The 27,106-nt window shown below is 44.5% G+C and overlaps 1 protein-coding gene across 1 annotated transcript in view; it reads left to right on the plus strand.

The window, feature by feature from the left end:
* Positions 1–24,733, plus strand: part of ADGRG4 (adhesion G protein-coupled receptor G4) — an 89,286-nt gene extending 64,553 nt beyond the window's left edge. Inside the window, 9 exon segments of the mRNA XM_042973976.1 lie at positions 340–443; positions 2,814–2,935; positions 7,251–7,519; positions 11,041–11,119; positions 13,879–14,159; positions 20,142–20,243; positions 21,416–21,587; positions 24,573–24,607; positions 24,729–24,733. Coding sequence (XP_042829910.1) covers positions 340–443; positions 2,814–2,935; positions 7,251–7,519; positions 11,041–11,119; positions 13,879–14,159; positions 20,142–20,243; positions 21,416–21,587; positions 24,573–24,607; positions 24,729–24,733 — 1,169 coding nt within the window.
* The last annotated feature ends 2,373 nt before the right edge of the window (positions 24,734–27,106 follow it).

The raw sequence follows: 27,106 nt of genomic DNA on the forward strand, positions 1-27,106 counted from the left end.
TGCTACTTAAGAAAACAGTTCTTACTCTGTCACTCCAGCATGGTGGCATAACTGTTGTTCGTGATTAGAGTCTGTCCTCATCTCTGGCAGGAATCTGTAGAAGTTCCTGTGCCAGAACCAGAAGTGAGAGCCAAAGAGGGTATGCCATGCATGAAGTTCCCAAAAAGTCAATTTCACCTATTAGACTTAATTTCATTTCAATGTTCAACTATACCTCTATCTTATTCTCTTAACAAAGAATACTAATTATAACACACGCTCGGAAGGTGCCCATAATGAAAAGTTAAACATTTCTGAGAAAAACAAAATTGCTTTGAAATTCCCTTCTGTCTCCTGCAGATGGGCAAGGTGGATGGAACTCGTCAGGCTGTAAAGTAAAGGAAACAGACGTAAATCGCACAATCTGTCAGTGTGACCACCTCACCCATTTTGGAGTCTTAATGGTGAGTTGTCTCTTAATCGCTCCTTGATAGAATTTGGACAACTTTTATTAGATTACAGACCAGAAATATATGTGTGAACTCTTATGGAAAAGTGGCATGCAAGGGGGAGAAAGCCCCCTCTTCGTCCATCCGAAGTAAGGCAGATTGAAATAAATATTTATTTTCTCTCCTTGTAAAAGTAATGTCTGCTTCTCAAAATTCAAACATGACAGAAAAGGTCCCTATAATCCCCCTCCCAAGAGATCACCACCTTTTTTTAAAGTTTATCTATTTATTTTTGAGGGGGGGAGGGCAGGTGGGGGGAGAGAGAGACAGAGAGACAGAGAGACACAGAGACAGAGACAGAGAATCCCAAGTAGGCTCTGTGCTGTCAGCATGGAGCTGGACACAGGGCTTTATCTCATGACTGTGAGATCATGACCTGAACTAAAATCAGGAGCCAGATGCTTAAAAACTGACTGAGCCATTAGGCACCCCAAGATCGCCACCTTTAACACCTTTATATGCATTCTTTCACATTCCTTTCCTATGTGTATATTAACACGTTGTTATTTTATAAAAATGGGATCAAAGTATTCACCCTCTTTTTGCCACTGGCCTTGCACTAAACAATACAGTGGGACACCTTTCGGGCAAATACATATCCATCTACTTCAATTTTCACAACATCTTTATAGAATTCTCTTGTGTGGATTTAACACAGTGAATTTAACCAGTCCCCAATAGACAGGCGTTTTAGTTGTTGCTGTTTTCCTCCATCATGAGCAATGCTGTAAGACACATTTTTACTCATTTTATCTCCTAACACTGGTGTAACTATTTCTGTAGGATAAATTGATGGCAGTAGAATTGCTGGGTCAAAGGGTATCGTCATTCAAATTTTTAATTGTCAGGCTGCAAGAACAGTACAAGAGCTATCTGACCAATTCACATATTCGGGCTTAGAGCCTCATTAGTTAGTTAACTCTACCATCTCTTTAGTTCCCTATGGCCCTCCCTAACATCAGGACTTGCTGAGGTTTCCTCCAAAATGGCTCTCAAAGGGGCGTCTGGGTGGCTCAGTTGGCATGCCACTCTTGATCTTGGGCTTGTGAGTTTGAGCCCCATGGTGCACGGAGAGTTTACTTAAAAAAAAAAAAAAAAAGGAAGGAAGGAAGACGATGGCTCTAAAATGTATTTCTTCTTCTCGACCCCTTTCTGAGTACTTTCTTAGTTTTCTTAACTTACTTTATTATATATATGATATACTGTTATCTAAATGTGTTGTGCACGAGTTGTTTCTCCTACTAATGGTAGGCTCCTTGAGGGCCGAGTGTCTGTTTTATATTCCTTTTCTTTTCTTTTTTAACCATGTTTATTCAAAAAGGAGAGGCACTCCATTGATACTTACTGAACTGTAGGAATTACGTTGAGTTCTCTCCAAGTTGGTAGGGGGTCAAAAGACCAGGGCTCACATCCCAGCTCTGTCACTAACTACCTATCTGATCTTGATCAGGTTGGTTTACTTGTTTGGACCTTAGATTTGTCTTCTGAAACGTGAAAGGTGGGAGTGGACCGAGATTTCTTAACCTTGGCACTAATGATATTCTGAACCAAAGAATTCTTTACTGTGGGGACTGTTCTCTGCATTGCAGGATGTTGAACAACATCCCTGGCTTCTGCCCACTAAATGCCAGTAGCACCCCCAGTTATGGCAACCAAAATGTTTCCAGACATTGCCAATGTCCCTGGGAGAAGGGCAATATCGCTTCCAGTTGGGAACTACCAGGGGGACCAGTGCTTCTTAACCTTTTATAATTCATAAATCTCTATAAGTATCTGAGGAAAACTGCGGACCTTGTGTCCAGAACAAGGCACACACAGATTCCTATGACTCTGCATGCCATTTCAGGTTTCCTATGGTCCTCAGGTTAAGACATTTCTGGATTATGTGATCCCTAAAGCCCATTTTGTCTCTTAATTTCATGAAAGTTATTTAAAGTCTAAAGAAAAGGAACATTTTTTAATGTTCTGTGTAGTGTTTGGGGACGCTTAGTTCAAATAATGATTCACTTTGCATCCCAAATTCACCTCTATTAGTTTGGTTATATTTTAAGTGTGGAACATGTTAATGACAATAAAACCAAGGACTAAATGTTCTTCCAGTGCTGTTGATGACTCTTCATGACCTGTACACAGTAAGTTGCACTAGGCATACTCAAAAAAACAACATACAGTCTTATCATATACCCATCCACGTACCCCGGTTTTGTAAGAGCTATAGCTGAGATGCTATATATCCTGAGAACCTGCCGCTAGTGATCCCTGGAAGGCTTTTACCATAAACTTGCTCTGGAAAATGTATCAAACACAGCCTATTGCATTTCCTAGGATTTATCCAGGTCTGCAGTGGATGCAGTGAATGAACGGATATTAGTGCTTATAACATACATTGGATGTGGAATCTCCTCCATTTTCCTGGGAGTTGCAATGGTGACATACATAGCTTTTCAGTAAGTTGATAAAGTCCTGCTCTGAGTAGGTTTAATTTGGTTTGATGAATGCTGTTGTCACTGTAACCATGTTAATTTCGTAAAATGTTCCTATTCATCACAATAAGAAGAGGTCAAATCCATTAGATTATGAAGTGCATAGATGAAAAACTAACAACCCAGGCTCCTCTAAAGAGGGGGGGGGGTTGTAATTCGATTTTTAAAAAGCAATACAAAAACACTAAGCATAAAAGGAAAAGTTGATAAATTGGATTTCATTGAATTTAAGAACTTCTTTTATCAAAAGACACCATTGAGGTGCCTGGGTGGCTCAGTTGGTTAAGCGTCCGACTTCGGCTCAGGTCATGATCCCATGTCTCCTGGGTTTGAGCACCATATGGGGCTCTGGTGCTGACAGCTCAGGGCCTGGAGCCTGCTTCAGATTCTTTGTCTCTCTCTTTCTCTTTCTCTCTCTCTCTCTGCCCCTCCCCGACTCACACTCTGTCTCTCTCTCTCTCTCTCTCTCTCTCTCTCAAAAATAAACATTTAAAAATTTTTTTTTTTAAAGACACCATTAAGATAGTGAAAAGGCAAACCACAAATTGGGAGAAGATATTTACAATGCATATTGTAATGCATATATCTGACAAAGGACTTTTTTGTAGGATGCATATGAGTGTGTGTATGTATATACACACAAACACACACACACATATATATACACACACACATATATATACATATATATATATATATATATATATATATATATATATATACATACTCCTACAGATGAAAGATAGACAATACAATTAAAAGTAGGCAAAGGTGGCACAAAAACAGACACTCAGATCAATGGAACAGAATAGAGAACCCAGAAATGGACCCACAAACGTATGGCCAACTCATCTTTGACAAAGCAAGAAAGAATATCCAATGGAATAAAGACACTCTTTTCAGGAAGTGGTGCTAAGAAAACTGGACGGTAACATGCAGAAGAATGAACCTGGACCACTTTCTTACACCAGACACAAAAATAAACTCAAAATGGATGAAAGACCGAAACATAAGACAGGAAGCCATCAAAATCCTCAAGCAGAAAGCAGGCAAAAACCTCTTTGATCTTGGTCGCAGCAACTTCTTACTCAACACGTCTCCAGAGGTGAGGGAAACAAACACAAAAATGAACTATTGGGACCTCATCAAAACAAAAAGCTTCTGCACAGCAAAGGAAACAATCAGCAAAACTGAAAGGCAACTGATGGAATGGGAGAAGATATTTTCAAATGACATATCAGATAAAGGGTTAGTATCCAAAATCTCTAAAGAACGTATCAAACTCAACACCCAGAAAACAAATAATCCAGTGAAGAAATGGGAAAAAGACATGAATAGACACTTCTCCAAAGAAGACATCCAGATGGCCAACCGACACATGAAAAAATGCTCAGCATCACTCATCATCAGGGAGATACAAATCAAAACCACAATGAGATACCACCTCACACCTGTCAGAATGGCTAACATTAACAACTCAGGCAACCACAGATGTTGGCAAGGGTGCGGGGAAAGAGGATTTCTTTCTTTTTTTTTTTTTTTTAACATTTATTTATTTTTGAGACAGAGAGAGACAGAGCATGAACGGGGGAGGGGCAGAGAGAGAGGGAGACACAGAATCGGAAGCAGGCTCCAGGCTCTGAGCCATCAGCCCAGAGCCCGACGCGGGGCTCGAACTCACGGACCGCGAGATCGTGACCCGAGCTGAAGTCGGACGCTCAACCGACTGAGCCACCCAGGCGCCCCAAGATGATTTCTTTTGTATTGTTGGTGGGAATGCAAGCTGGTGCAGCCACTCTGGAAAACAGTATGGAGGTTCCTCAAAAAACTAAAAATAGAACTACCTTGTGACCCAGTAATTGCACTACTAGGTATTTATCCACGGGATACAGGTGTGCTGTTTTGAAGGGGCACAGGCACCCCCATGTTTATAGCAGCGCTATCGACAATAGCCAAAGTATGGAAGGGGCCCAAATGTCCATCGATGGATGAATGGAAAAATAACATGTAGTATATATATATATGTATACACACACATACACACACACACACAATGGAGTATTACTCGGCGATCAAAAAGAATGAAATCTTGCCATTTGCAACTATGCGGGTGGAACTAGAGGGTATCATGGTAAGCAAAATTAATTAGAGAAAGACAAATATCATATGACTTCACTCATATGAGGACTTTAAGAGACAAAACAGATGAACATAAGGGAAGGGAAACAAAAATAATATAAAAACAGGGAGGGAGACAAAACAGAAGAGACTCATAAATATGGAGAATAAACAGAGGGTTACTGGAGGGATTGTGGGAGGGGAGATGGGCTAAATGGGTAAGGGGCATTAAGGAATCTACTCCTGAAATCATTGTTGCACTATGTGCTAACTAACTTGGATGTAAATTAAAAAAATAAAATAAATAAAATAATAAAAATAAATAAAAATTAAAAAATGAAGTACAAATGTTTAATTTAAAAAAAGTAGGCAAAGGACTTGAGCAGGTACCTCACAAAAGAGGATATCCATGTGTAATCCTAACCTTTATTCATATGGCTAATAGCCATGTGACAAGGTTCTCAACATCATTATTCATCAGTGAAATGCTAATTAAAACCACAGTTATATTTCTGTGTACCTACCAGAATGGCTAAAATTAAAAATACTGGCAAGAGCAAGTGCCCAAAAGGGCGTGGAACAGCTGGAACTCTTTTCTAAAAATTTTTAAAATGTTTATTTATTTTGAGAGGGTGAGACAGAGTGAGAGAGAAAGAGAGAGAGTGTGCACAAACCAGGGAGGGGCAGAGAGAGGGAGAGAGAGAATTCCAGGCAGGCTCTGCACTCCACGGGGCTTGATCCCACGAACCATGAAATCATGACCTGAGCTGAAATCAAGAGTCGGACTTAACCAACCGAGCCACCCAAGCGCCCCTCAAATGGAACTCTTATACGTTACTGGTAGGGATGCAAAATGGCACAGATGCTTTAGAAAATTCTTTGGCAATACGTACTGGAGATGAATATATATCTAGCTGTTGACCCGGAAACTTTACTATTCAAGAGAAGTGTGGACATGTGTCCACCAAAGGATATATATAAGAATATTCACAGCAGCTTCATTCATAGTGGCCCCAAATTGGAAACAACCCCAATGTACGTTAACAGTTGACTGGATGAATAAATTGTGGTATGCTCATAAAACGGAATGCTTCACAGCAGTACAAAAAGAATGAACTGTTTCTGAACAATACAACATAATATCAAACGCTCATAGACACAGAGTTGAGCCAAAAGGAAGCCAGAAAAAAAGGAAAGCATACTGCATGGTTCCATTTACATGAAGTACTAAGTACAGGCCCAACTAAACCTGTGGGGACAAAAGCTAAAATATTGGTTACTTCTACTATGTGTCAGGGGGAGTTGGGGGTTGTTATTGAATGGGAGAAGGAACGAAGGAGCCTTCTGAGATTTGAAAATATTCTACCTCTAGCGTAGATGTTTGCAAATGACATATCTGATAAAGGGTTAGTATCTAAAATATATAAAAAACTGGGGCACTGACTGGCTCAGTTGGAAGAGTGTGTGACTCCTGATCTCAGGGTCGTGAGTTCGAGGCTCACGTTGGGTGTAGAGATTACTAAAAAATAAATAAATAAACTTCTAAAATGTGTACAATACAATGGTTTAAACAATATGTAAGAAAACTGATACAACTGACTACCCCCCAAAAACAAATAATTCGATTAAAAATGGGCCGAAGACATGATCAGACATTTCTCGAAAGAAGACGTCCAGATGGCCAACAGATACACAAAAAGATCCTCCACATCACTCATCATCAGGGAAATGCAGATCAAAACCACAATGAGATACCACCTCACCCCTGTCAGGGTGGCTAAAATCAACAGCACAAGAAGTAACAAGTAGATCAAGCTTTGAGTCTGCTGAAGGAGTGATGATAGAATGGTAGTATTCAGGAAACACCTCCCTCCCCTCTCCCCAAGAGAAAAAGACAAGGAGAAAGTAAAAGAAAAATAAAAGGGGGCTGCTTAGCTGCCTGAGGTTAGTATTATTCCTGTTAGAAAAGGGCACCGTATTTAGGATACTTTGACTACCTGGAAAGAGGGTGGGGAGCTCAATAATCCAGACGTGTAAGGTAGAACGAGCAAGTTCAACAGTCACTTCTTTTGTTCTTTCACTTATTAGGCAGATCAGATGTGGCAATGCTTGATTCAAACCAGAGACCCTACCTAACTAAACACTGTGTCTTTTCTTTTAGCAAACTTCGAAAAGATCATCCTTCCAAAATCCTGATCAACCTGTGCACAGCACTACTGATGCTAAACCTGGCATTTCTGGTCAATTCCTGGTCCGCGTCATTTCAGAAGGCGGGACTGTGTATCACAGCCGCAGGGGCACTTCATTACTTCCTGCTCGTTTCTTTGACTTGGATGGGCCTGGAGGGGGTCCACATGTATATCTCTCTGGTCCGAGTCTTCAACATCTACGTTCCCAATTATATCCTTAAATTTTGTCTAGTTGGTTGGGGTAAGTGTATCTGCCATTGGCCTTGAGGTCTCTGTTTGAAGCCTTGTGCGTATTTCTAATTCAAGCTTCATGAGATGCATTATTCAGGACCAAATTCTGGTATTAGCATCAGTAAGGGATTAAGGATTGGCTCACTGGTGTTTGGCTGTGCGTCTCTCTTTCTGCCTGTATTGCTCTATAAATTCAACTTTTTTTAAAAAAATTAAGTTTATTTTCTTTGTTTTGAGAGAAAGGGAAAGAGAGAGAGAGAGAGAGAGAGAGAGAGAGAGAGAGGGAGAGAGAGAGAATCCCAAGCAGGCTCTGCACTGTCAGCACGAGCCCCATGCAGGGCTCGAACCCACAAATCGTGAGATCATGACCAAAACCAGAGTCAGGTGCGTAACTAACTGAGACCCCCCCCCCAGGTGCCCCTAAATTCAATTTTTCACCTCTATGGTGAGGAATTGGCCCACAAATATTTATTGAGCACCTGCTGTGTACTGTGCTAAATGGAGGACCTACCGCGGTGAACCTGTCAGATGCTATCCTTCTCTCTACAGAAGTTAAAACCCAACAAATACTTACTGATGTAATAGCCAACACTTACACGTATGGTAGTACTTCTGTAGGTGGCACTTACACGTGCCAGACACTGTTCTAAGTGTTTTGCAAACTTAGTTAGCACTCCTTATATCTCTGTGAGAAAGATTTCATCATCATAACCACTTACTGGTGAGGACACTGAGGCACAAGGACGTTAGGTGATTTGCCAAAATGCACACAGCTGGTAAGTGGCAGGGCTAGGATTTGGAGCAGGTATCTGGCTCCGGAGTTTGGACATGTAACCTCTGTGACCTAGCCCTGCTGTTGAAGGGACAGAGCGCGTGCAATGTGGGGAGGGGTGCGGGGTCAGACACGCCCCGATTCCCCCTATACCTCCTGGCGGTCACTGCTTCTCTATGGAAAAAGCCAGGAAGGGAACCCAGCATGACTATTCCCTCTTTTAAATGTTATTTAATTGGTTTGCCGCCCTGTATTTCTGACACGGTCAGGCCAGCTCCTGTCCCTTCGCTTTGCCTATTCAAACCAGAGTTTGACTTCAGAGAATGTGTTGGATACACAGAAGATGTATATTAAGTGGGATGCCCCGGATCCATGTGAGGATAGATTTTATCTTCCGCCGCCCTTGTAAAGACAACAGCTTCCCAATTAGCTCCTCCTGCTTTTAATGAGCTCATTAACATAGCACACACACTTTCATTGGATACACAGTGCTATTATCCATGCTAATGTCGGGGGGCAGAGACAGGCAAATATTAAGCAAAGCATCATCTACGATTGTTTTAGTACATGTTAGAATCCATCAGGAACATGGAGCTAAAAGCAGTCAGTATACTCCTCCTGTGCCTGGAAGTCTTCATCTCAAGTCAACCAAGGGATTGAAAACTGATATGGGAGGGGCTTCATGGATAACCCCCCACGCAGATAACCCACAGATGGCTAACAGTAAACGGGCTGTAAAAAGCGCTTGGTCCCGGCTTTTCTCCTCTCTCGTCGTCATCCTCAGCTTCCTTTTCAGCCCCTTCCGGCTTCACCTGCTCCTTAAGTGTGCTCTCCAGAGCTCACTTCTCTTTCCGATCTTCTCGGCCCACACGCACTTGCTGGTGTACCGGGAGAGGCAGGAAAGGCTAAATAAGACTCGGTACTTGGAGGCAGGATACATTTCGGGAGTGTCAAGTACACACCCAAGCCAAGGCCACGGCCTGACTGGCTCGACCCGTCACGGTGCTAGAAGCTGCTTCCAGATTCAGCTGATCACTTACATAGACGGTGGACGGAAGAGTAGCTAAAGGTGCCAGCTGCCAAGGCCTCGTCCCGCTCGCTATGAAAGAAGGACAAAAGGGAACAGATGGCTACCACACGAGTTGAGGGATTCCCTGTCGCTGAAGAACCAGCTCTGAGCTGAGGCTATGCGGTTCTATATCCTGCAGCTCTGTTCTGAGGGGGCAGGGCGCAAAGCCCCACACCTCCTCCGAACCTGGGAGGGATGAGAAAATGTTTCGTGACAGACCCCACTCAGGAGATAGAGAGGCGGGTAGGGGATGGCCTCAGAGCACCTCCTCACAGGCCTGTGCCTGCGGTCTTCTCAAAGTCGTGCGGGCTCACGGGGTGTGCCGCCCAGATTCAGATCGGCTTCCTGCTCTGCAACCTGTTGACAAGGTTTTACTCCTGTATTTAAATCCCTGTCCAGGGCAGCAGATCGGTCCACATTTGTTAACAACCAGTCGGGATCTTTTTGTTTGTTAATCGGTAATTTATTAACTTGTTAATTACCGAAGTGTAAACACAGCTTGGGGACCACCTCCCAACTTCCATCGTGAGCGTGAGAGCTCCCTCCATCCCTCCTTTCTGGCCTCTCACAGATTAAAAACATTTTTTTAATTGCAGTATAGTGGACACTCAATGTCACATGAGTTTCAGGTGTACAACCTAGTGATCGGACGAGTCTACGCCGTGCCTTCCAGCCCTGTGACTTATTCATCCCATAACCGGAAGCCTGTTCTTCCTCCTCTTCTTCCCCTAAGTTGCTCATCCCCCATTCTCTCCCCCCGCCCTGGCAACCATTAGTTTGTTCCTCATATTTACGGGTCTGTTCCTGTGGTGTTTTTTCCCCAACAGGTGTTTTTGTAAATATCTACATCATGCTAGGCACTGCGCTAAGTGTGTGATACACCAATCAAAAGGGACTGTCTCGTTTCTCACAGAATCGGACAGTAGAGGGTTTTTCAAGATGCCTACTTAGCACTCTGGGGTTTAGAACAGCCTTGCAAAGTATCTCACAAAAACCCCTAAAATGTGTGCAGGTGTAATGCTCTTAGTTTAGGAGAAATACATTGTTAGAAATAAAGAGATCATTTAAATTTTGCAAATGTACCTGAAATTGGATTTTTCGATCCTGTGTCTACACTCGGGTCACGTTTGACCACTTTGACTGAACTGATTGCTTTATTATAGTCTGGCCGAATTGACTGGTCGTTAACTGGTCGATCTAGTCAAAATGTCAAATAGTAGCGAGTGTGGAAACAGCTCCCCTGTCAGAAAGCACTGAAGGCTGCAACTGATTGCTTGCACCCTTCCTCCAAGGTGACCTAGACAAAAAGGTCCCGGGAAGTCAGGGGCTCTATGGAAAAGGAGAAAAAATTGGCAGCCCATCATCTGGGAAGAAGTGCTTGATATGAACCTGCATTCCGAACTAGATACTTCTATTGCCAAGTTGATTTTTTGGCGCTTGAGCTATTTTTAATAACCAGTGGGCGTTGTATTGGAGCCTTTGGCATGCTGTTTAGTTTAGCAGATTGGAGAACTCCTAGAAATGTTTAACTTGGAAGACTTCACAAACATTTTGCAAACAATGGTATTTTGATGCCCGCACATCTGTGGCTCATTTAAACAGTGTCTTGGTGTATCAGGGCCCACAGTCCATGATCAGGACCGCTCCTTGCTTCCTAATGGAATGCCTTTGGCTTGCTTCCCCACTCTAGGAATCCCAGGGATCATGGTGGCGATCACACTCAGTGTGAAAAAAGACCTATACGGAACCCTAAGCTCAACGACTCCATTGTAAGTACCAGGTGATGATGCTCTTGTCCATCAGGGTGTGCGGGGAGGTGTTCTGACCTGCGGCTCAGTCTTGATGCTGGCTTCAGTGGGGGGTGGGAGGGCGGGGGACTCAGCCTCAGCCTTTTTGGCTTAAACTCAGTCATGGGCGCACTCATATAATGGCTAGGTGCCTGCTCTCTGTGTGACCTCCGGCAACTTACTTTACCTCTTCCTTCCATTTCCTCCACTGGAAAATGGGAACAATAATGTTTGCTGTCAATGTAGCGTGCAAATTAAGATGACATCATGTATATAAAGTGCTCAGCATGGGGCCTGTTCCATAGTAAGGGCTACTTAACCTGCAGCAGTTATGATTAGAAAGCTCACAGAACTTGGAAGGAGTTATCGTGGCCACTGTAAGGAAATTTTCCACCTTTCCACAAAGGCCTCCCCTGAAAAACACTCCACTGCTTTCCTTTGTAAATTGGCTCAGATTTGTTGTCCTGTTTTTCTTTTCTTCTTTTCTCTTTTTTTTTAAAAAAATTTATTTATTTATTTATTTATTTATTTATTTATTTATTTATTATTTATTTTGAGTACCGTAGACCCACCACATTACATTAGTTTCAGGTGTACAGCTTAGTGATTTGATGAGTCTATACATCATGCTGTGTTCATCATCTTTTGTTTTCTTCTTACTGTATCAGCCCAATCTCTTTGATGCTCTCATCCACAGCCCCAAGAAGGTAGCCATTTACATTTCCAGAACCTTCTTTTATAGGCACATAGCTAGTTACCATGTGGTTCTTTAGACTGCATGATTTCATTTCATGCTTCTGATTGGGTTTTTCTTTTTAATGTTTATTTATTTTTGAAAGAGAGAGAGAGAACGCGAGTGGGGAAAGGGCAGAGAGAGAGAGAGGGAGACAGAAGATCTGACGCAGGCTCTGTACTGACAGCAAAGAGTCCAGTGTGGGGCTCAAACTCACAAACCATGAGATCATGACCTGAGCCAAAGTCAGACGCTCAACCAACTGAACCAGCCAGGCACTATTGCTTTTTTACTTATGCAGATTCATTGTCTTCATTGTTGCCTCTCAAGTTGGTTTTGTTTTGTTTTTGTTTTTGTTTTTGTTTTTGTTTTTGTTTTTGTTTTTACTACAGATTTCCTCTCCCACTGGACTTGAATCAAACGTAGGAGGTCTGGACCCCCAGACTCCCCCATCTTTCCTATTGAGACGACAGTTTCCAGAGGGTCAGAATTATATTGTCCTCTTCAGCAGATGCCTTCCAGTTCTAATTTCTTGTTACCCTTCCTTTCTCTCCCTTTTCCCCTCCCTTCCTTCTCGTCTCCTCCTCTGTCCTTCCTCCATGCCTGTTCCATGGCTTAAAGGGTCCCCAGTGTCTACCTAATGGAGATTCTTCTTCAAAGATCAAAAGCAAAAGCAAAAACCAGAACAAAACCAACTCCACTCATGAAAAGAGCTCTTTCATATGTGAATTGGTTAGTAAGAGGCAGAGTGCTCTGAGAGCTTTGTTTATAATTATATTTTGAAGAAGTAATACATGCACACACTACAAAATTCAAACGTACAAAAGGATAGAGGATGAAAAGTAAGCCCCGCTCCCAACCTCTAGCCACACAGTCTCTGTCCCTTGATGCAACTCTTATTACCAGCAATCAGATCTGTGTAGATATTCTCTTGCACACTCTGTTATGGTAGACGTACTCTGTTTGGTACTTAACAATATGCCTTAGAGATGATTCTGTATCCAAACATGTAGCGCTGCCCCTTTTCAAATGTCTTCGGTAGCCTCATTTAAGGCTGAAGATGATGTTCAGGCAACCCTAAGTATCAGACTCCATTAGGGAAATCAAATGTTTTCTCCCCTCCCTCCCTCCAAACACACACAAACACACACAAACTCACATACGTGAAAATATCCACACCAACGCGAACGATATCATCACAAAGGATTTTCCTGGTTCTGGAAAAGAGATCTCGGCTAAGTTGACACACAGTTAAATTAGTAAAGCTTGTCCGTGTTCAACAACCCGAGATACCGCCTCTAGTCATTGGAAATGTTAATTAGCCGAAGTATCTGTTCTTATGAATCGTCACATATTTCTTCTTTAATAGAAACAGTAGAGCCATTCATTAATCAATCCCAGCGGCCAGTGTTCCCTTTTGTCGACCAAACCTGAGACTGCGGAGAGAGGTTTAACATATACATCACATTTGAAAGCAATGCGACCGGAGCTGCTCTCCTTTTGTTGCATTTTCATTAACACTGATGATCTCGTCATTGTTTGATATAACATTCAGAAAAGCAGTCATTGCTCATGTCCTTTTACTGTGATATTTATCATGCAAAGCAGAATCCATCCTGCAAATAAAAGCTTAGGTGTAAGGTGGAGGGGGAGGGCGCGCGGGGTGGGGTGGTGGTGGAAAGCCACTTTGGAAGAAAATAAGAAATCTGTTTTTCTGCTGCTGAGAAACAGAGTAGCCTCCTGGGGATTCGGACTGAGAAGTTCCTGCAAAGCCTCTAGGATGTCTGGCGCTGGAAACAACCTTGGGCTGGGGGCTCAGGAGGTTGGGGTTCCAGCCCCAGTGTGTCCCCAGTGAGTGAACTCCTGCCAGACAGACCGGTTCCCCTCTCCAGGGGCAGGTGCTCTCAGGTGAAATAAAACCGATGAGGTGATCTTCAGATTCTCACCACAAAATGCAAGTTTGTGCTTCTCTACCTGACAACGGCCCTCTCTTCTTTGTCTCTTACAGTTGTTGGATTAAAGATGATTCTATCTTTTACACCTCAGTTGTGGCCTATTTTTGCCTCATATTTCTAATGAATCTCTCCATGTTCTGCGCTGTTTTCGCTCAACTGAATTCCATGAACTCCCAAAGCCAGAGGACCCGGCGGAAGATAATCCTGCGTGACCTCAAAGGCACAACAAGCCTGACCTTCTTACTTGGCCTCACCTGGGGGTTTGCCTTCTTTGCCTGGGGACCTGTGAGGATCTTTTTCTTATATCTTTTTGCCATTTTCAACACGTTGCAAGGTAACATCTGTTTCTTTGTACTTTCTCTGGCTAGCCAGACCTCCACCAAAGCTTTGCTGGTTGGGAAGATAATCTCACCTTTTGGGGGTTGAAAGGAGGAAAAGAATTGACAGGCAGCCATTGGAAACATTAGCTAGCCATCGGGACTTCATTGAATGAGCTCCCTCCTGCTTGGGGATATAAAGAAAAGCCCAGAGAGCTAATTCAACCCCAGCTAGTTGGCGATGTTTATATCAAACACCGACTGGTAATACTTTCTACAGTCTTCGTTGCATCAACACATTGTGCATAAGTGTACAGACCCACACTTGCATTGACATTCTTAAGTGCGCAATCCAGTTGAATACACCAATTACTGGACAGTAGAAATATTAAACTTTTGACCCCCTAGGCTCTGGCTACATCAGAGATCCTAATCTTGTGGGAAGGAGCCGGGCTAGGAAAGTGGACAGTCACGAAGGAATGCAGGTGAGGTGCAAACAGCAGTGGGCCAAGGTGAGAGGTCAAGGTTCTGGTATTGCTGCACATTGACCTTGAAAAAGTCACCACGACTGGTTGAATTAGATGATCCTAAGCTAGTGTTTCTATAGCTCTTTAATTTCACTCTGATTTTCTGGTGAATGGAGCAAATGGTAATGAAGTGATTAAATGGGAGGCCAAAACCAGGGATCTGGTTAACATACCCCTGAGTAACTGTTGATGTTCATTTTAACCTGACCTGGCCTATTAAAAATCTTGGGGGCAAGAGGCACGCAGAGCGGTTTCCTGGGACTCTCAAAACTCTGCTCTGTGTTCTTCTTATACTCAAGTTTGGCCCAGTTCATTTGAGCTACTGGGGCAGCTGTGAGTGAACTTGGGCAGTGTGTTGAGTTAGGGTCTCGCCTACTGCTCCTATGTATCTGTTTAATAAGCCCCTTTACCGAACTCCAGTCCGTGGGTGGTCCATAGGATCCTCCAGCAAGAGAAGAGTTCTATGGCCAAAGAAGTTTGGGAAGTGCAGAAAACTATATTCTCCCATTCTTAAAATGGCACAATACATGTTTTTACCTTTACCAAGGTAAAAACTTCTGAGAAATTCTGCTGGGGGGGGGGACTTTAAAATTTATTTTAACCTAGCATTTAAATAACTTCGGAACACTTTGTCGTCTGATTCTTAACCCCTGAGGAATCTTCGGAAATATGAATTGGTACGTAGTGGCTCTATGCCAGGCATTTGCAAGGTGCTTCAGGGAGACGGGGGAGCAATCTAGAATAAGGCACAATTTTTGCTCTCACGTCTTACATACAATTCAAGAAACCATCTTCATTTTAGAGCAATGAAGTGTATCAGCTGAGACTTTCTGTCCCACCAGAATCTTCCAAGCACGTTCTGATCGAGACGTAAGAAGACACAAAATGCCTCGGTGTAGAATGTGTACAGAAGTGGGTTAGGAACCAGATGCCGGGGCGGATTTCTCCCTCGGCAATAACCCCACCCACTAGTTCTGAGGAGAGACACACACTCACCGTTTGGAAAGAGGGGTTAACGGGGAAGCTGAGAAAAGAATGAGAAAGCAAAGCAGTTTAGAGCTTAGAAAGGAAGGAGGGGTGTTTTCAAACCAGCAAGTGTTCCATTCCTGCGGTGGAAAGAGAAAGTAGTATCTAAGCAGGAAGTCTCCATGGCTTAGAAGCAGAATCCAACTGGGGATCTCCTGAGGACTAAATCCAAAGTCCCACAGATCCAGCGTCAACAGAGTCAAGCTGTCTCTGTCTGTCAGATACGCTTCATGTCAATCAAGCACCAAGTGTCTCCAGTTCCTAGTCCTGCCTCACAAGATAGAATGTGCCATCTTGCAGAGGAGGGGGTTGCAGAGCCCTGAGTTTCAAATTCAAGTTGCACACACACACGCACGCACGCACATGCACGCACACACACATGCACGCACGCACACACACACACCCGGAACAAGCATGCAGTGAAACAAGTGAACAAATTAGCCATTTTACAAGACAGATGGCAAGTTTGCAATTCTGGCTGAAGGGGGTTGCCCTGTGGTCCGGCGTGAAAAAATTATGCGCCTGATGAGCCATTTCTGAAGGAGGGATGCACAAATAAAACTGCAGGTGACAAAAACCTGACATCTTCCCTCATGCCTGTGTTCTAGTGAGTAAGCAGATCAATCTGTTATTGGAAAGAAAAGGGAAGGCTGTCAGGCAGAGAGGGAGAGCTGGCAGGCAGCTCATTGGAATTCACATAATAACCTTTAAGTCTGAGAACAAACTAAACGCCACGCAGGAAATCAGAACGGTAATAGGTGCTTCCTGTCACTGTTGCCCCTCGTTTGTGCTGGAGCTGGAGGAGTTTTACCTGCTCCGAGACCGGGCTTTGCTCTCACCAGCTTGCTGCAGCGCCTTCCAGGTGGTTGCTGCTCAGAAAGGGTGAACGCTGCTCGATTCGTCACCACCGTTGTTTGGTTACATGGAGATAAAGCCCTCAGGGGAGTTGGTGAGACACGTCTTTCCGTTTAGCCTCCAGATTGCTGCCTCCCACCTGGACTCAGAGAGTCTCGGGGCTGGGGCTGGGGACCCGAGATCTTCCCCATCCAACTTCCCTTTGAGTGACAGGAAGCCACGTGCCTCCCCCTGAAACTTTCCAGGGACCGAGAGCTCACCGTTCCATAAAGCAGAGCCTTCAACTCTTCTCCTTTTTTTAATTGAAATATACTTGACATTTAAAGCTGTGTAAATGTGAGGCGTGCAACATGTTGATTTGATACACTGATATATTGTAATATGATTACCACTGAAGCTTCCGATCGGCTCCACATCTCACCCGGTCGCCCTTTCTTGAGGGTGGTGTCCATAGGGCCGTGGTTAAGACCTTGGGCTCTGCAGCCAGACTGCCCGCATTTGGTCTAGACACGGCCACCTTCACATTAGCCCTGTGACTGGGTCAAATGTACTAGACTTCTTGGACTGTGGGGTCTCTCATCTGTAAAAACAAGACGAATAGCATAATGGCTATGATTACACTACCTAGTAAAGATTAGCTGGGATGTGCTACTGCGTGCTTGTTCCGTGGCTCCCTCCCACTGCTCCCAGTTCTGACCTGGCCACCACACAGAACACGCCTAATTTGTTCTTTTCGTGATAGCCCCTTCAGATCTGTAGCCATAGCTACCATCTCTCCCTGCCCTGTGTTCCCACTCCAAGACTTCTCTATTCTCGAGTACTTCGATTTGTTGTCATCGTCTCAAAACAAAGCCGCCCAAACTGAATACGGTGCTGGTAGGAGAAAGGTCGAAACGAGGACAAGATGGCAGGAGACTCTCACCCACCTCAGCCAAGATTCTTTTTTTTTTTTCTTTCAGTATATGAAATTTATTGTCACACTGGTTTCCATACAACACCCAGTGCTCATCCCAAAAGGTGCCCTCCTCAATGCCCATCACCCACCCTCCCCTCCCTCCCACCCCCCATCAACCCTCAGTTTGTTCTCAGTTTTTAAGAGTCTCTTCTGCTTTGGCTCTCTCCCACTCTAACCTCTTTTTTTTTTCCCTTCCCCTCCCCCATGGGTTTCTGTTAAGTTTCTCAGGATCCACATAAGAGTGAAACCATATGGTATCTGTCTTTCTCTGTATGGCTTATTTCACTTAGCATCACACTCTCCAGTTCCATCCACGTTGCTACAAAGGGCCATATTTCATTCTTTCTCATTGCCACTCTGGAAAACAGTGTGGAGGTTCCTCAAAAAATTAAAAATAGACCTACCCTATGACCCAGCAATAGCACTGCTAGGAATTTACCCAAGGGATACAGGAGTGGTGATGCATAGGGGCACTTGTACCCCAATGTTTATAGCAGCACTCTCAACAATAGCCAAATGATGGAAAGAGCCTAAATGTCCATCAACTGATGAATGGATAAAGAAATGGTGGTTTATATACACAATGGAGTACTACGTGGCAATGAGAAAGATTCTTGACTTCCACTAAATGCTATAGCTGAAGCGAGCTTTGGGGGCATTTACCATTGGCTCATGCTCAACTTGCAATGAGTCGAGACAGATTCAATCCGTCACTGATCATTTACTTCAGCACAACTGGCCAGTGAGGGGGCAAGTCAAACCTTGTGTAGCGAACAAAGGGTGACAACCTGCACTTGAGACAAAAGAAAGATTCTGAGGCCCAGGAAGATATTACGAAGGTTGCGGAAAAACTGTGAGAGTTTGTATATCGAGTGCCCTGGAGGCCAAGTCAACAAACATCTATCTGCTGGGCTGCCACACATAGTACTGGAAACAAAGGGAGATGTGATATGAAGATGAAAAGACTTTACAGCTGGGTGGAGAGATGGACAATCCATGGGGAAAGTGGCCACATGTAGCAAACTGTGTAAGAAACAGAGTGTTATGGGAGCTCAGAAATGAAAAGGATGAGTTCCAGTTTGAGGCAGTTGGAAAGGCTTGGTGGATAAAAAGACACTTAGCCTGGGCCACAAATAAACATCAGGCTGACGATGGGAGTTATTTCTGCCAATTCCGCCTCCAAACTTCAGGAAATCCAATTGGCCCTCCAGAGCATTTGCCATCAGGATAATCTCAAGTCCTACTTTTCTCTCCCAAGGAGGTATTTTATTTTATTTTTTTTTAACGTTTATTTATTTTTGAGACAGAGAGAGACAGAGCATGAACGGGGGAGGGTCAGAGAGAGAGGGAGACACAGAATCTGAAACAGGCTCCAGGCTCTGAGCAGTCAGCACAGAGCCTGACGCGGGGCTTGAACTCACGGACCACGAGATCATGACCTGAGCCGAAGTCGGATGCTTAACCAACTGAGCCACCCAGGCGCCCCACAAGGAGGTATTTTAGAGGATGGGGGTGAGAAATTGCCAACACTGCTGGTGGATACCATCAGCTTCTCTCTGTCTATCCCACTTTCAGGGCAAAATCAGGGTTGGCAGTGAAAAATGACGGCATCCAAATGTATGGTTTCCACGTGGTGTAATTGTGCCAAAGAGCATGTGTATTAGTTATTTATCGCTGTGTAACAAAGTGTTCCCAAATTTTAGCAGCCTAAAACAACAGCGCTTATTATCTTACCCAGTTTCTGTGTATCAGGGACTCAGGAGCTGCTTAGCTGGGTGCTTCTGGCTCAGGGACTCACGAAGTTGCAATCAAGCTGTCAGTCAAGGCTGTAGTAATGTGGAGACTTGACTGGCTCTGGAGAATCCGCTTCCAGGAAGCCTCACTCACATGGCTGTGGACTGGGAGCCTCAATTCCTCACTATGTGGGCCTCTCCACAGGACCGCAGGGTGTCCTTAAGATATAACACTGGGATTCCTTTGGAGGGAGTAATCAGAGATCGAAAGAAGCCACAAAGCTCAGTCGGTTGAGCGTCTGACTTCGGCTCAGGTCATGATCTCGCGGTCTGTGAGTTCGAGCCCCGTGTCGGGCTCTGTGCTGACAGCTCAGAGCCTGGAGCCTGTTTCGGAGTCTGTGTCTCCCTCTCCCTGACCCTCCCCCGTTCATGCTCTGTCTCTCTCTGTCTCAAAAATAAATAAACGTTAAAAAAAAAAAAAAAGACTGACGAAAGAAGCCACAATGTATTTTACAACCTATTCTTGGAAGTGACATGCCATCACTTCTGCCATATTCTATTGATACAGTGTGGGAAGAGACTACACAAGGATACAGATGCCAGTACATAGGGATCATTGAGAGCCATCTTGGAGGGTGGCTACCATTGCAGAGCTGATGTCTCAAGCTCTAGGATAGACAGCAGCCCAAGACGAAAACTATGGTTGATTTGAAGTCTTGATAGAGGCCTTCTTACCATCACTGCCTTTGAAAGGGAAGCTCGAAATATGAGCTCGGAAAGCCAGAATGGCCCTGGGGTTCCTCAGGAGGAATATCTATGGTGACAAGAGTAGACCTGGGTCTGGGTGTTGGTGACAGCTAGTGAAAGAAACTGAAGAAGACTGGCCTTCTTCTTTTGATGTAGGATTCCTCATTTTCGTGTTTTACTGCATGATGAAGGAGAGTGTGCGGGAGCAGTGGCAGACACATCTCTGTTGTGGGTGGTTACGACTGGATAACTCTTCTGGTAAGATGCCCGTTTGGGTAAGGTTTTGAATTTTATAGGTTTTATATAACTGATCCGATTAACTTGTCACCTGACTTGAGTTTATAGAGTCTCAGCATCAAAATGGCGGCTATTTCCATGTCATGAAAATGATTTGTACTTTCGTGCCGAGATGAATGAAGTCAAGCGAAGAATGCGACTTGGACCGTATTTTAACTTAGTGAACCTTGTCTTTTGGCCCAGATTCCTTGGACTGCTTGTCCTTGCTGTCACCTCAATCTCAATTCAATTAAAAGAATGTTGATTGAGTGCCCTACTGTGTTCCAGGCCCCGGATCACAGGGGCTCTCTGGCCCATAGCCAACAGTGGGTTGAGTGGATGTGGGAAGCAAGGAGTGATAGTGGAGGCAGGAGAAGCCAGGCTGGGTGGAGCGATGGCCCATCCTGTACAGCGCGACATGTGGTGGACCCTGATGTTGCCTCTGAGAATATCTCCAGTCCAGGACAACTGATTTCCTATGTATCAAAAGGCCCTTCCATCCGATTCAGACAGCTTCTCTCAGTCTCAATGCAAAGCCCAGTGTGTTTCTTTTAGGGAAGGAAAGTGCTTGGACTCAAAGGTTCTGTAAGTAGCAGCACAGAGGTCTCCCTCTTTGTTTTGTTTTTGTTTTTTTATTTTTTTTTTAACGTTTATTTATTTTTGAGACAGAGAGAGACAGAGCATGAACGGGGGAGGGTCCGAGAGAGAGGGAGACACAGAATCCGAAACAGGCTCCGGGCTCTGAGCAGTCAGCACAGAGCCCGACGCGGGGCTCGAACTCACGGACCGCGAGATCGTGACCTGAGCCGAAGTCGGACGCTTAACCGACTGAGCCACCCAGGCACCCCTAGGTCTCCCTCTTTGTACTGGGCATGTCAGTAACCTGCTGGTCCCTGTACCGGGCTCTAGGGAAAGCAGGCATCCTTGGCAAGTGAATGGGCCTGCCTGTACCACACATTACAGTGTGGTACTTACTTCTCACAACTTCATAGAAAAGCTGACTCCTTGAGGTGCCTAGAACAGACACTCTGTGCATTGAACTTTATGTTTTTAAGAGGATTATTGAGGTACAATTTACACACCATAAAATTCACCCATGTTAAGTGTAGAATTTGGTGAGTTTTATGTTTTTAACTTTTCTGGTTTTATTTCAGATGGGGACAGCAGGTGTGGACAGCAGGTTAGGCACAAACAAGAGAGACTGAAGAAAACCTTCCAGCACAAAGTATTTTCACCATCCTTCAAGTCACCTGCAACCAGTTCTACTTTCAAATCTTTAGGCTCCGCACAATGCATTCCTTCAGAAACAAGCTTCCCAAATGGGGAGAGACAAAGGCATGTTGTCTACACTTACATTCCAGAAATACTGAATTAGTGACCACATACATGGTCTTGGGAAATACTTCTTCCTTAAAACTAAAGGCACACGTGCAGGTATATACCTGGGCTTATTCCTGGCTGAGAAAGTGTGTATAGAAGCACCTAGTGAGGGATGCCTGGGTGGCTCAGTTGGTTGAGCGTCCGACTCTTGAATTCAACCCAGGTTATGATCCCAGGGTCATGGGATTGAACCCTGGATAGGGCTCCACACCGAACGTGGAGCCTGCTCGAGATTCTCTTTCTCACTCTCTCTCTCTCTCTACTCCTCCCCCTCTGCTCATGCTCTCTCTTTCTCTCAGATAAAAAATAAATAAAAAAGGAAGCACTTAGTGAACTTAGTATGTGCAAATCTGGTGGGTTATTAGACTAAGGCGGGAGGGAAGAGACAGAAGGTCAAAACAGATTCATGTGTAATTCAAAACAATTGTCAGAATAGCCCAAGAATGGAAAGAGCCCAAATGGCCATCAACTGGTGAATAAAGAAGATGGGATAGTGCCTCTCTCTCTCTCTCTCTCTCTCTCTCTCTCTCTCTCTCACATACACACACACACACACACACATACACACACGCACACCGGAATATTACTTGGTGATCAAAAAGAATGAAATCTTGCCATTTGCAACAATGTGGATGGTACTGGAAGGTATATAATGTGAAGTGAAATAAGAGAAAGACAAATACACGATTTCACTCATATGTGGAATTTAAGAAACAAAACAGAGGAACACAAGGGAAGGGAAGCAAAAATAAGATAAAACCAGAGAGGGAGGCAAACCATAAAAGACTCTTAAATACAGAGAACAAACTGAGGGTTGCTGGAGGGGTGTTGGGTGAGAGGATGGGCTAAATGGGTGAGGGGCGTTAAGGAGGGCACTTGCTGGAATGAGCACGGGGTGTTATAAGTCAGTGATGAACCACTAAATCTATTCCCAGCATCATTATTACACCATATGTTAACTAACTTGGATTAAAAATAATAATAATTGTCAGAGACTATTAAAGCCAGAAGGAACCTTCGACATTGTCTAGTGTGATCCCCTCATTTTCCGGATGAGGAACCTTAAGCAGGGAAAGAAAAATGCCTTATAGACACTCACTCGCCATCAGCAGCAGAACCGGGGCCAGAACTCAGGTCGCCTGGCTCTCAGACTAGTGCACATCGCACACCACCAAGAATGCCCACTGAGCGGCGCTACACTCTTAGATGCTCAGCTTCTTCCCCAGGAAGCCAAATTTCTAGGTCCAGAGAGAGTTTTTGAGGTGGAGACGGGTATTGGGAGGGAAAATGTAGGGAAAGGATCGATCCAGAGGCCCAAAGCGAGGAGAAAGACCAAGGGAGCAAGGACTTAGGTACTCAGGCTGCTGCCGTGACCACTCTGTGCTTCTAGTTGGACAATGGTGCAATGACGTTTGCTTGCCTTCCTTGAGGACCGAAGGAGATGCCAGTTCACATACCCAGAACACCTTTGGAGGCCTGGCCGTAGGCCTCCTCCCACCTTCTCGGTGCTGGTTATAGACCCGCCTGGTCCACTTGCATTTTTCATCGTGTTGGCTCCACACAGCAGATTTATTCCCAGAGGCTAAAGTGAATCTGGAGTCAGTATGGTGGGTAAAAAAATAAATAAATGAAGGCACCAAGGGGTGCCCAGCTGGCTCAGTTGGAAGAACGTGTGAATCTTGATCTCGGGATGGTGAGTTTGAGCCCTGCGTTGGGTATAGAAATCACTTAAACATAAATACATAAATAAATAAATAAATAAATAAATAAATTTGAAAAAGTAAAATAAAAACACCAAACTTGGAGTCAAAAGGCTTTCGTTCAAGGCCCAGCTCGGTCACTAACCCTGTGACCTCAGGCACATCCCTCCTCTACTCAGAGCTATATTCTCTCTACCTTAAACACGAGGAGGCTCGGAGAGATAATCTCGAAAGCGCCTACCAGCTTCAGGACTATATGGGGCAGCTTTGTTTTCCAGTTTAGGCCGGTTGACTAGCTAGTGTACAATCTCGGTCTCCATCTCTGTACGAGAAAGTTGGTCATAGGAAACAACTCTTTCCGTGCTCACAAGGGTCCATCACTCTGGCAAGCTGATGTGCAAATACGTGCCGGGGCTCATATGGAGGCACTGGGGAGCCATAGCATAGAGAGGGCAGGAGCGGTGGAAGCCGCTTAGTAGATAATAGTTGAGGCTGACAGGGAAACATCATTTTTGCAAAAGAGTTAATTAGTATTGGCTCTCCTTCTGTCCCTGGGGGATATTGTTTCATTAGCAAAAATATGGCTCAAATGTACATGTCTCTACTATCCCGCCACGTCCAGGATTTGGGGGTTGTTTTTAATACCATGTCCAGGATCTTAATGTTGTACCAAGCAATAGATCCAGGGAGCCAAGGGGCCTGGAGTTGCAATGGTAACTCATCTGGTGGGGCAGATAGTGTAGCCTCTTGGGCCACATGTTCTAAATCTGCGGAATGGATGTTGCCATCAGTCAGAGCCAGCAGCTTAATTTCCATTAGCACAGAGGGAAATTATGCCTCGGGCTTGAGAAACCGCTAAACCTTCCGGGTAAGAATTTCAGGGGACGTAGGTATGTGTGTGTTACCATTTTATGTTGTCTCTTCCTGAAGACCTTCAAGGTTTGGGCGTGAACTTCCTCCCCCCAGGTTAAGGTTACCTTGAAGAACACAGCCTGTTATTCTCAATGCACGACGAACACATGCATTTGTAATTGCCTCAACAGTACTGGCAGGATGAATTATTTTGCCCTGGATCTGTATGAACTATCCAAGGGAAGCACCATTACCTTGACTTCCTTTCTAATTCCTCTATATGCTCCTTTGTTCGGTAAAAAACGTCTTATGCTTCTACTATGTGCAAAGTTCCCAATGCCGTGGCTGAAAATGTTCTTTGTTTCCTTAATGCAGGTGGCTTTGATGAAGATCCCTAGTGTTTCTCTCCCTGGGGTTGTGAAGTTGTGTCTAATCATGTGAAAAGAATATTACCTGTGGACGTCCAAATGAATTCCACTCACAAGGATTTCTTCACTAATTCCCAGCAGAGATACCCGCCTCCCCCTACCCCCAGATTAGGGAAAAATGTTGGGTTTGTGAAGCCATCTGCTCCAACTTTGCTCCAACTCTATTATTTTGGAAGGAGCAGAATCAAATAGCATTTAGTGGATATTAAAGTCAGCATAATTCTCCTATTCATTGTTGTAGCTGTTTCTTTTTCTAGATAAGATTTGAGCCTGTATTTATGACATATTAGGGGAGAAATGTCTACAGCACTGGAGATTTGGTTTCAAAAACTCTAAGTGTCCCATCGTGCAAGAAAAAAAAAAAAAAATCAAGATCAGGGTCCTTACTGCACTGGGAATGGAACGGTTTCGGGTGGCCAAAGTTCTCTGACACCCAGTTGGCTTGACACCCACAGGGGAAGTAGGAAGAGTCAGACTGGAAAAAATAATATCCTGTTGGCCTGTCATGACAAAGTATCTGAAATCCCCATTATTCAAGTCACTCTTTGATTGAATCCTCTTGTTGAAGTGGAAACGTGTTTTGTGAAAAGGGTGCCTCATCAGTCCACAGACACCCAAGAACTCCTTAGTGGGGATGAGTTTCTCAGCCAAGACAGCCCCTGGGGGGGGGGGTGCATAGCGAGTAGGGTTCTGAGGAACGTAACAGAGCAGGAGCTGTTTGAAGCGGGTGGTTCTCTCTAGTGAGGAGAGGACAAGTTAGGGTGAGTAAGAAAGTACAGGGATGGAGGTGGAGAGAGTCACCCAAAGGCAACAGAGTGAGTACCGAGGATGAATTCTGCCTGCTTTTTGCTCTGTGGCTAAGCACGACGTGTGGCCTTTTTAATCCTGTTCCAAATATTGCCACTGAGGCTTCCGAGCCACGCAGCCTGCTCACATTTGACCTTGGGTAGGAAGGAGTGAAGAGGTGAACGTTTTGGAGCGATGCACAGCAGCTGCCATCAGTGGTTGCCTTGAAGAAGGGGAGCCGGGTATTTGGGAAGAAGGAAGACGGACTCTTCACCCTATCCCTCCTTCGAATGTCGTGTTGAGAGACTGTATTACTCTTTAGGCAATAAATGAATGAATACGTAAATAAGGACGACTGGACCTTTCCAATGAGGAAGAAAGATAGACTCCTGGGTTTCAATAGTATAAATCAAGTCCCCCATCATCCTTGGGAATATGTATGGTGTCGCGGGCTGTGGAGACAGCAGAGCTGGGTTCAAATCGCAGCTCTGTTGCTTCCCAGAATCGAGACCCAGGGAAATAACGGCAATAGTACATTCATCATAGAGTTCAAGTGAGAAACGAGATGACGTCTACAAATTTTCCAGCACCCGCATGCCTCTCAGCCCCTCATGGCCCACCCGCCATATCGGCCCCATTAAAGGCACTACATCGGATCCCGTAAGCAAGAGTTAATGCTGACTGCTACGTAGACTGGAACACTGGTGCCAGTCACCGGTATAAAGCTCCTCGATTTCCCTTTGCCCCCTTTGCCGTCTGAAGTAACGTAAAGATGTAGGTAGGCCCTTAGGCCCCTGCGTACCTGCCTCAGAGTCAGCCCCCTTGCCTTTGGGCTTTTGCTCTTGAGGCAATCCTACAACCATTGTTCTCTATAACTCTTTATGTGTACTTTTTGTAGGGGAAGGCGAGTGTGAGTGTGCGTGCACGTGTGCACGTGCGTGCGAAAGGACTAACATAAACAATGAACGAAATGTCTTGAATGTTGGAAAATATCTTTGAACTGACAATATTGTCAGCTTCATTCAAAAACAAATTTAGGGACAGGACTTGGGTATAATTAGCAAATCTACAAAAATATGCATTCTGCAAATGCTTTGACTTGGGGGATCATTTTGGCTGTGAAAATGCCCATGATTGTTCTGCTGCGGCTGGAGTGATGAATGTACAGCCCATCTCTAATGACCTGATATGCTGTCAAGCAAAAGAAACATTATTTTATAGAAAAGTTCACGATTCCTGGGGCGCCTGGGTGGCTCAGTCAGTTAAGCGCCGGACTTCAGCTCAGGTCATGATCTCGCGGTCCGTGAGGTCGAGCCCCGCGTCGGGCTCTGTGCTGCCGGCTCGGAGCCTGGAGCCTGCTTCGGATTCTGTGTCTCCCTCTCTCTCTGACCCTCCCCCATTCATGCTCTGTCTCTCTCTGTCTCAAAAATAAATAAACGTTAAAAAAAAAGAATTAAAAAAAAAAAAGAAAAGTTCATGATTCCTGTCATGGCTCCTCCTACTAATTAGTGAAAATATGGGTTTTCTGCAAATTAGATGACAGCTGGAAATTATGGGGAAAACACCGATTAAACATCTTTCAGGCATCCTTTGGTTTGCTCTTTCTGGGCCCACAAAATGGCTGACCCTCGTGTGAAGGCAGGCCCATGTGATTATGGAAAAGAGGCCCTAGAACCTTTGTGTTGCTTTCAATCAACAA

Source organism: Panthera tigris, chromosome X (genome assembly GCF_018350195.1).
Source record: "Panthera tigris isolate Pti1 chromosome X, P.tigris_Pti1_mat1.1, whole genome shotgun sequence".
Classification (NCBI taxonomy): Eukaryota; Metazoa; Chordata; class Mammalia; order Carnivora; family Felidae; genus Panthera; species Panthera tigris.